Below are 9,895 nucleotides of genomic sequence, written 5' to 3' on the forward strand. Positions count from 1 at the left end.
CGGAGGGCGGGGGGCGGCCGGCGCCGCCGCTGATCGTGCAGACCGTGACCAAGCGGAGCGTGGTGTCCGGCGAGACGGGCGTCACCAGCGACGCGGTGCGGGCCGTGCGCGATGTGACCACCGGCGCCGTGCGAGTTGAGCGGATGCACAGTCAGGTAGGTGGCACTGCGTGCCGCGCGCCGGCCCCGCCCACGTCGGTCGGCCGCGCGGCCTTCAGGGCCTGCCTTTGTCACGGAGCAACATGCTGATGGTTGTAGGTGAGAACGGTGCTTTGAGAGTGGCGTGTGGTGCGTGGTATTTTTATTTGTTGGACTGCCGCCGAGCGATTGCTGCTGCTAGTTTAAGTGCCGTGGGATCCAGCTTCTTGGAGTACAGATCAGTCATTCAGGTTGGGACAGATTGTATGTTCTTCACTTGGACCTAATTTTGCGGACCTTTAACCTCGATTCAGTATAGCAAATCTCGTCTTGCACCTTGGCTAGCTGGGCTTCATTGATGTGTGTCTGGCTTAGCGGCGTTGTGTGCCGGCGGGAGGCACCTCTGAGCAGCGGCGCCGTCCTCAGAGCGAGCCGGTGGACGGGGCCTCGCCGCCGCTGGTCGCCACCAGCATCAGCACGCGCACCGAGCGGCCCGACGGCCGGCTCAGCGAAAAGACGTTCGCCGCCACCACCACTACCAGTGCCACGCACCAGGAGCAGACGGTCGTCACGCAGGAGGTGCAGAAGACACGCACGCTGCTGGCGGGAGGGGCGGGCGACGCCAGCGCCACGCGGCCCGCTGCGGTGAGTTGCTAAACATGGGCGCGCGGCGGCCGGCCGCGCCTGGTGAACACGGCGTGTATCGCAATAGTAGGTGTTGCCCACTGCCGTACCCTGTGTAACGTGAAGTAATGAGGTCTGCGCGGTGTACCCTAACAGCATGGTCACGCAAGTGTAGGATGTGACACTGATGTGGCGGCGACGTTTGCCGCGGTTCACTTGTCGTGCTGTTGCACTTCTTTCCAGCAGCACGTGACATTCCCCTCCTATGTACCTGCTGTTTTATCCGTGTGCGTTTCATTTTGTTTTGGCTTCTCGCCGTGTCCAGGCCGCCGAGCCTCGGCAGTACGGTAGCTATGGCAACCGCACGGCCGCGCCGCGGGCGACACCTGCCGGCGGTTCAGTGCTGCCCTCCAGCGGATATGGCTCCAGATACCCACGCGGGGCCGCACGCCCGAAGGTAACGCCGGCTGTCGCCCGTTTGGCCGCCTCTCCCGTCCGTCATCTCATCCATATCGCCTGAAAATAGCTCAGTCATCTGGTCAAAGTCACATGCATCACAATAGCTCGGACATGTTTCACTCATCTGAACAACAAAAATTTCGCCCACCTATCGAAATCGGGGTGGGAGCGTGCATGAAGGACATTAATATCCGGATAGTGGTCCTCTTAAGCTTTCTTAAATACACCAATAAATTTTTGCTACAAGTTCCACGCACATAACTGCGCGAAATCCTTAAACCTAAACCGGGTGAAACCTGAAAACTTGTGATAGCTCCTCTGTCATTTGCGTTTTGTACGTAGGCTCCTGCCAACCCACATCCCTCCACCGGTGCACAGCACAGTTACGCTTCGCCCGTACCACGCCGCCATCGAGCCCACCGCTTTGGCTGTCAGGTAGTCGGTTGACTGCTTTCTTTGGTTGTTTTTTGGCTTGTCTGTTGGGTGGAGTCCGGCCCGGCTGGACAGCCGTCGACTGGTGAACAGTTGCCCGTGGCTAGCTGGTGATAGCATAGTCACGCTACCTCATCCTGCTTGGTGTGATGGTTTTGCCTTAGTTTTGTTCCTCTTTTTCGTTTGAGTCGTTGTTTCCTCCCGCTCGTCTATCCGCTGGAAGCCCAGAATGCGCATAAGCCGCGCTGGTCTGGTCGACCACCTACTAGTTATAGGTCTGTTCAAGGGTTGCTCCGGCATGAAGGTGAGTGGGTCATGCTCGCTACACCCAGACTGACAGATGGTCATTGTACCAGGCCAGGGGGCGGAGGGGGGGGGGACGTCTGGGTGGCGGTGCGCGGCTGATGGTGCGGCGGCGCGGCCGGTGGTGACGGGGCCGTACCGGCGCGTGCGCCCGCGCAGGCACGGCGCGGCTCCAGCTCGAGCAGTGGTAGTGACGAGTCGGCCACCAACCTGGACACCGAGGGCGAGTACTCGGTGCACGAGGACCTGCAGGTGAGAGCCGCCGCCGGCCGCCGGTGCGCGGCGCGTGTCGGCGGCGCCGGCTGACGTCTGGCGGGGAGTACCGCGTTCGCGGCACCGACAGCATGGCTTGAGTGAAGACATCGCGGCGGCAAGCGGTTGTGTTTCTTTTGTAGGCCTTGGTTGGTTCATAGTGTTGTCGTCAGTTTCTGTTTTTGTCGATTTGGCAACGACGAGCTGCTTATTTCGGGGGCTCGCGCCGAAATGTACGCACTCTGGCAGTTATCAGTTCTGGTTTGTTTGCATACCATTTCACGTAGCGGGTCCATGCTGCTACGTGTCCAATCTTGAAGGCAGTTTGGTGCTGTTCCTGTTGTGGTTCCGAGTTATAGTCGTTGGTTAGCCTTGTGCTGCCTGTCCGGCCAGCCTTCTCAACCTCACCAGTCCAGACCGCCGACGGTGATCGATCCTGTGGCGGAAGGCTGTCCAGTTCTGGCGCGCTCTCGCAAGGCAGCATCCCCGCCACGCCAGGCCGTCACTGGCGGCCCCATGCTGAGGCCGCTGACGGCCGGGGAAGCTGGCGGCCCAGCACGCCCCTGCCTCCCGCGCCTGTCGGTGGCCTCCGCTGGCGCTGCGGCGTCCTCGTGTTCAGCTGCGGCGGGAGCTGGCGCAGCGCCAGGCCCCAGCACGCCCCTGCCTACCGCGCCTGTCGGTGGCCTCCGCCGGCACTACGGCGTCCTCGTGTTCAGCTGCGGCGGGAGCCAGCGCAGCGCCAGGCCCCAGCGCGGCCTGCCTGCCCACCAAGTCCCGTGTATATACCGCGCCGCCGTGTTTGGTGCCCGGCCGAGCCTCCGTTGCCGCCACGTAGCCCTGCTTGGTGTCTGCGGGCTTGCCTACGATGCCCCCGTATACGTGTTGCTGTGCGTTGTGTGCATGCAGCCGCATGGTGGGCTTCCATTTGGCTCCTTGTGGGGTGGCCTCCGGTGTTGGTAACGGGTCGGACTGCTCTGATAGCTGCTGATATTGAGCCTTGACTGCGATACGTGTGTCTGATAACTGATAACTGTATCCATAGCTGTTTTGTTACCCATAGTTATGTTGGTAGAGCGCCGGAGCGCCGGACAGCCAAGTGGTGAGTGGTGAGCGTCGTAGAACTGTGAGCTCGCGTCACAGAGCCAGTCTGCGTCGCGTCACAGGGCCCGTCTGTGTCGCGACACAGGTACAGTCTGCATCGCGTCACAGGGCCAGTCTGTGTCGCGACACAGGTACAGTCTGTATCGCGTCACAGAGGCCGTCTGCATCACGTCACAAGGCCTGTCTGTATCGCGTCACAGGGCCAGTCTGTATCGCGTCACAGGGCCAGTCTGTATCGCGTCACAGGGCCAGTCTGTATCGCGTCACAGGGACAATCTGTATCGCGTCACAGGGCCAGTGTGTCGCGTCACAGTGATAGTCTGTATCGCGTCACAGGGACAATCTGTATCGCGTCACAGGGACGGTCTGTGGCGCCACAGGGGCAGTCTGCATCGCGTCACAGGGCCAGTGTGTCGCGTCACAGGGACAGTCTGTATCGCGTCACAGGGTCAGTCTGTACCGCGTCACAGGGTCAGTCTACCGCGTCACAGGGTCAGTCTGTATGGCGTTACAGGGACAGTCTGTGTACCCACTCTCGTATGTGGCGGTCAATTGGCCACGGACCAGGATTGAAGGCTGAGCTGGGTCGGGCGTGTCATGACTTTGTATGTCACGTTAGAGGCCTTTGTTACCATGGCCGAAGCAAAACTAGTCCGCTGAGGTGGAGTTACACTACCTGGGCGGCAACTTGGTCTTTTTCCGGCAGGCATGTTCAGCAAATATTTATCTAAAGTAATGTCTTCAAACACCCGATCATAGCTCTTTTAGAACAGGAAAATTGATTGCGGCAGGGTAGGAACCATACCAAACCATAAGCATCTGACGACAACAAACAGCTTCCAGCTATGTAACGAAAGGCCCTTTGAACAGCGGCTGTTTACAGCGCTCTATGACCAGCAGCCAGCTACCACCTAGCTGCATCGGATCAAAACACGATGTGAATGCGAATAATCCAGTTAGCGTGCCAGTGACATTATCCCACATCAAGTGCATTTGGTGCCCATGCTATCCGTAGGGTTGATGCCGGCCGCACGTGTGAGGCCGCTGCTGTCCTCACTGGCTGAGGCCGGCCGCACGTGTGAGGCCGCTGCTGTCCTCACTGGCTGAGACCGGCCGCACGTGTGAGGCCGCTGCTGTCCTCACTGGCTGAGGCCGGCCGCACGTCTGAGAATGCCACTGCCGTCCTCACTGGCTGAGGCCGGCCGCACGTGTGAGGCCGCTGCTGTCCTCACTGGCTGAGGCCGGCCGCACGTGCGAGGCCGCTGCTGTCCTCACTGGCTGAGGCCGGCCGCACGTGCGAGACCGCTGCTGTCCTCACTGGCTGAGGCCGGCCGCACGTGTGAGGCCACTGCTGTCCTCACTGGCTGAGGCCGGCCGCACGTGTGAGGCCGCTGCTGTCCTCACTGGCTGAGGCCGGCCACACGCTGCGACTGTTCTGTCACTGCTTCCTCACGCCGGTACCGGGGCTCGATTCGGTGCATGGCACACTGCTGCCGCTGCATAATACAGCAGGCATTGTCGGGGGACAAGGCAACACTGATCAAGAATCAAGCGTGCCCGAGCGAGGAATAAATTCCCTCACTGATAAGCCATCAGCGCCCATTGTGGCCGCGCCACAGGCCGTGTCGCGCCGGGCGGCGGCCCTCGGCCGGCCCCCGGGTGCCGGTGTGTTGACGGCGCGCGCCCTGCGCCGGCAGGCGGACGCCTCCGCCTCTGACCCGATCGTGCGCACCGAGGCCGTCACGTACCAGCCGCCGGGCGCGGGCGGCGCTGGCCGGCCCACCACCGACGTGCCGACGGTCGTCACTGAGAGCAGGAAGGTGGGCACCGCCCGGCCCTCCTCACCCGCACCCGCGGCTGGGGGGCCACCCGGCTACGCGGGGGCTTGTCGGGAGCGCAGGGGCTGAACTGCGCGTGCGCCGCCTTGTTTGACGCGTGGGTGTGTCACGACTCACCTGGTTGTGTTGTTCACGTGTGTGTGGATTCACAGCTGTGGCGGGTGCGGCGCCGTGTTGGCTGGATGGATTTAACCTCTGAATATGTGTCAGCTTACGCTGCTCACACCGATTGTCCCGTCGGTGACCTCTGGTGACTCGTCGCGTGTGGTGACCTGTCGCCCTGGCTAGTGTTTGTTTTGTTGCTTTTGCTTTCCTGGTGGGGCGCTGCCCCCGCCTGGCGCCTACGCTCTGGCTGATGTGAGTCCGCGATTCTGACCCGTGTGAGAGTGCGCTGTCGTCGCCGTTTGTGTGTGTTCGTGTGGGTGTGTCTGCTTCTGTTCTGTGCGCGGCCGTGGTGCTTGGCGTCGCTCTGACGGGCGCGCGGCCGGCCGACCCCAGGTCTCGGTTCGCGGGGACCACTGCGAGCTGGAGGGCGAGGTGGTCAGCAGCCACACCGTCTCCAGCAAGCAGCGCACTGTCGAGACGGTCACGGTGAGTGTGGGCGATCACCCGACCTGACCTGACCTGACCTGACCCGGCAGTATCTACTGTGGGCTGGGGGGGGGGGGAGGAGGCACACCGCCTCCAGCAAGCAGCGCACTGTCGAGACGGTCACGGTGAGTGCGGGCCATCACCCGACCTGACCTGACCTGACCCGGCAGTATCTACTGTGGGCTGGGGGGGGGGGGGGACACGCCGTCTCCTCTGGCGCCGGTGTCGCCCGCTGTAGGGCAGCAGGGACGCGGTCGTCGAGAGCAGCCTTCCCGGCCGTGTGTGTCGTGTCTCGGCCGAATATGCCGTCCGTGGCGCTGCAGCTGGCGGAACGTCCTGTGCTGACTGGCGGCCGTAGCTGACCACGATGTCTCGACAGGCAGGCTGCAGTGTGGGGGCTTGTGCCGGTACATCAGTGTGATGTGCGCAGCTTTGCAGCAGGGTCTCGCGACTCCGCAGTACTCGGCGACAGGCTTCCTGTGAGGTGCTCCCGAGCATAATAATTTGAATGGCGTTTGGAGGTGCTGGTACCACGCGGCTAGGTATCGGGCTGTAGTAGACGGATCGGGATATTCGTGTAACCCGTCTACGGTCTCGTGCACACACTTGACTCCCAGAGATCAAGTCTGGGTCAGTTACTTCTTACAGTCGTTCCTGGAATTGTATTACTCGTACATGATGTAAATTGCTTTCGAGGGGACTAGTAAATACCATCTATACAGACATTATTATCGATTATGCTTATCTTCTTTACGTGCATGCACTGCCATGTGCAGACGCATGTAATTGCGAAGACCACTAGCATATCTGCTCTTGATGAATGTCATGGTCATTGGAAACTTCTTAGAATGGGAAGTGAATCTAAACACGTGAACCAGAAGCCTCACTCCGTAACTACCTGTATACTTAGATATTCGTCATTCCCGGAAGGGGCGCTTATTTGAAATGCATCGAATTGTTGCTGCGTGATATGGCTTGCGAGCTGGGATCGTCATGGTGTTATCAGAGTAAAGGTGAAAGGTAAGGCGAAGCTGGCGTGATTATTGGCGTGGCCTGTCAAACTCCTAACATTTCGGTGGTATCAGACTATTAATATTGACAAATATGTTGAACTTTGCCGAACTGTTTGGTAACGATTCTACATCAGCTCTGGGCCCCCCGATTACTGTCGGATGTATCGGCACAGTCGCTTACCCATGTTCCCAGCGCGAAACAGGCCTTGACCTGTTCAGCGTCGCACTGGGACGCAGCCCCAGCGCTTGACTCGCACTCCTGCACCTGACCTGCCCATGGCACTGGACGTGCCGTCTTCGGCGCCGAACTCTGCGCGCGCTTGCCCCTGCCCTCGCCCCTGTCCCTCCCTCCTCCGCCGCCTGCTGTGTGTGCCCCGCCGTCGTTACTGCGGCTGATCGGCCGTCCTCTGCCCGCGCTTGCCCCTGCCCTCGCCCCTGTCCCTCCCTCCTCCGCCGCCTGCTGTGTGTGCCCCGCCGTCGGTACTGCGGCTGATCGGCCGTCCTCTGCCCGCGCTTGCCCCTGCCCTTGCCCCTGTCCCTCCCTCCTCCACCGCTGCTGTGTGTGCCCCCCGCCGTTACTGCGGCTGATCGGCCGTCCTCTGCCCGCGCTTGCCCCTGCCCTTGCCCCTGTCCCTCCCTCCTCCGCCGCCTGCTGTGTGTGCCCCGCCGTCGTCTCCTGCGGCTGATCGGCCGTCCTCTGCGCAGTACAAGACGGAGAAAGACGGCGTGGTGGAGACGCGCGTCGAGCAGAAGATCACGATCCAGTCGGACGGCGAGCCCATCGACCACGACGCTGCCCTGCGGGACGCCATCCAACAGGCGACCGACATGAACCCGGACATGACAGTGGAGAAGATCGAGATCCAGCAGCAGAGCGCCAGCCCACTCCGCTGAGCGGCCCAGGTGGGTGGCGACGGCCCGACCGCCTGCACGCGCTCCCCGCGGCGGACCGGCGCCGTGGCTGCCGCCGCGTGCGGCCTCTTGTACAGCGCTCTCCGCGACAGACCGGCGCCGCGCTGCCGCCGCGTGCGGCCTCCCGTACAGCGCTCTCCGCGACAGACCGGCGCCGCGCTGCCGCCGCGTGCGGCCTCTTGTACAGCGCTCTCCGCGACAGACCGGCGCCGTGGCTGCCGCCGCGTGCGGCCTCTTGTACAGCGCTTTCCGCGACAGACCGGCGGCCGCACGTGCGCTACAGCGCTCTCCGCGACAGACCGGCGCCGTGGCTGCCGCCACGTGCTGCCTCTTGTACAGCGCTTTCCGCGACGGACCGGCGCCGCGCTGCCGCCGCGTGCGGCCTCCTGTACAGTGCTCTCTGCGGAAGTCCCCTGTTGATGAAACTGGCCGACGGGTGATGTGCCAGATGAAAGTTGGGCATGTTGCTTGGATTTTCCGCGCGTTTGGTAACCCGGGGGCTTCCTTGATGCAAGGTCAGCCTGTTACGCGGGTTATATGGGGCGATGTCACGTGATGTGGCGTACGCCATCAGATACGATAGAACGAGACGTGACGTGTGCAGCGTGAGGTGCCGTTTGTGGCGCAAGAGTAGCGGCTGTCATGTAATGGGAAGTGGATCCGACGCGTGGCGTAGCGAGCTGCGCGGTGTCAAACGAGCTGTTGGTAGCCGCCGCATTTCATCGCGTGTTGGTGTCCGTGCCACACGCCGTATAGTAGGCTCACCAACTGCTTTGAAGGGATTGCTCCACATTCGTACTGGGTTTTGAATTTAAATAGCTATCATTTGGTGCCGTTCTTTTTAGGGTCATTTGGCGCCTGCTCTTCTTAAGACCCAAGCCCGTCTAGTTTGTGAGCTGCACACCCGCGAAGATGTGCAGACTATTGCAATGTCATCCGGATGTTCATGACGCCATAATAACGTTATTTATGTCCCGCTATTCCATTGGCCGTGCAGCGATCAAGGCCAAGAAAAATGCGATTGTCGAGTCGCTCATATATGGCGTTCGTGAGCATGATTTCCAGATATAACGGCCTTCGATTGTCTCAATTAATGTGCAAGGTACGATGATGCTACTACACAATGACGTATTGAAGAGCATATTTACGTAGCAGAGACACTGTATTGTTTAGAGCAGTTTTTTCACTTAAAAGTTTGCCAGTAGCTTTGAGTTTGCTTATTTCATCAGATCTGGTGATGGGAAGGCGGCAGTAATAGCCTTATTCCTCAAAGAAAAAATCAGGAGAATGGATGCATATGGATGATGATGCAATGGATGCATATGGAGAATGGATGTATATATATATATATATATATATATATATATATATATATATATATGTATATGCACTTAACGACTTCGCAATATCTGGTCCTTGTTTCAATATCTTCAAGTATGGGACATTCCCTTGAATCACAACGTGAACACCGCTGCCATACGCTCTGCGTTTGTCCCTGCTACAGCCCGGGTCGAGGGCTGACAGATGTCCCGCCATGTCCAACAGGCCCGGCCTGCGCCGCCTCCGCCGCCGCCGCTGCCAGCCCTGAGTCCGGCCCGCCGTGGCGCTGGCGTGTCGCGTGGAGTAGGAGGCGCCCCAGCAGCCGGCGCTTCCCACCCGTGCGCGTGTGACGGTGACCTGAGGTCTCCGGGCGTGTGGCAGGTGGCCGCCGTGTGGCGCTGGCGCCTCGGTGTTCACCCTGCCGGCGCGGCCAGCGCGTCTGCGCGACGCCACGGCTGCGGCGGCGTGGCGGCGGCCTCGCTGGTGATTGGCGTGCGCGCGCCGGGCTTGATGTCATTGGTCAGAAGTGTCAGTTAAGTCGCAGCTTCAGCCGTGTTTGTTCCCGGTGTGTGATGTCGCCGGCTAGCGAGAACAGTGACGTCACGCTTCTGCAGCGCTTGTCGGTCATGTGTGTGACCTTGCAATGAAAGGCACGCGTCCGTCGAATCGGACTCACATGGTCTCGTGTGTAACGCCACCAGTCAGCTTCGGCAGCCAATGAGGACCGGGATGGCGTCTCGGTGGCTGCTTTGCAAAGCGTTTTGTCCGTGTGGATTATTTAGCGATGGGCCGGTGGGCGTGCCACCGGTGGGCGTGTCCCACCCGGGGCGGGGTGATGTCACACCCAGGGGAGCGTACCACCGGTGGGCGTGTACCACCCGGGGCGAGGGATGTCACACCCGGGGGAGCGTAC

At 60.8% G+C, this 9,895-nt stretch overlaps 1 protein-coding gene across 4 annotated transcripts in view; it reads left to right on the top strand.

Moving 5' to 3' along the window:
* LOC119099338 (protein 4.1 homolog) overlaps window positions 1-9,260 on the top strand; it is a 44,564-nt gene extending 35,304 nt beyond the window's left edge. Inside the window, exons 10-16 of one of the 4 annotated variants that reach the window (XM_037222467.1) lie at window positions 564-782; window positions 1,087-1,218; window positions 2,115-2,207; window positions 5,006-5,128; window positions 5,645-5,737; window positions 7,456-7,653; window positions 9,208-9,260. In XM_037222467.1, coding sequence (XP_037078362.1) covers window positions 564-782; window positions 1,087-1,218; window positions 2,115-2,207; window positions 5,006-5,128; window positions 5,645-5,737; window positions 7,456-7,644 — 849 coding nt within the window. In that variant the 3' untranslated portion in view covers window positions 7,645-7,653; window positions 9,208-9,260. The remainder of the gene's footprint in view (window positions 1-563; window positions 783-1,086; window positions 1,219-2,114; window positions 2,208-5,005; window positions 5,129-5,644; window positions 5,738-7,455; window positions 7,654-9,207) is intronic. The other 3 variants (XM_037222469.1, XM_037222468.1, XM_037222470.1) reach the window with 3 other exon arrangements.
* Window positions 9,261-9,895: the final 635 nt, after the last annotated feature.

The sequence above is a fragment of the Pollicipes pollicipes genome, unplaced genomic scaffold (genome assembly GCF_011947565.3).
Source record: "Pollicipes pollicipes isolate AB1234 unplaced genomic scaffold, Ppol_2.1 Scaffold_4740;HRSCAF=5597_pilon_pilon_pilon, whole genome shotgun sequence".
NCBI classification, from domain to species: Eukaryota; Metazoa; Arthropoda; class Thecostraca; order Pollicipedomorpha; family Pollicipedidae; genus Pollicipes; species Pollicipes pollicipes.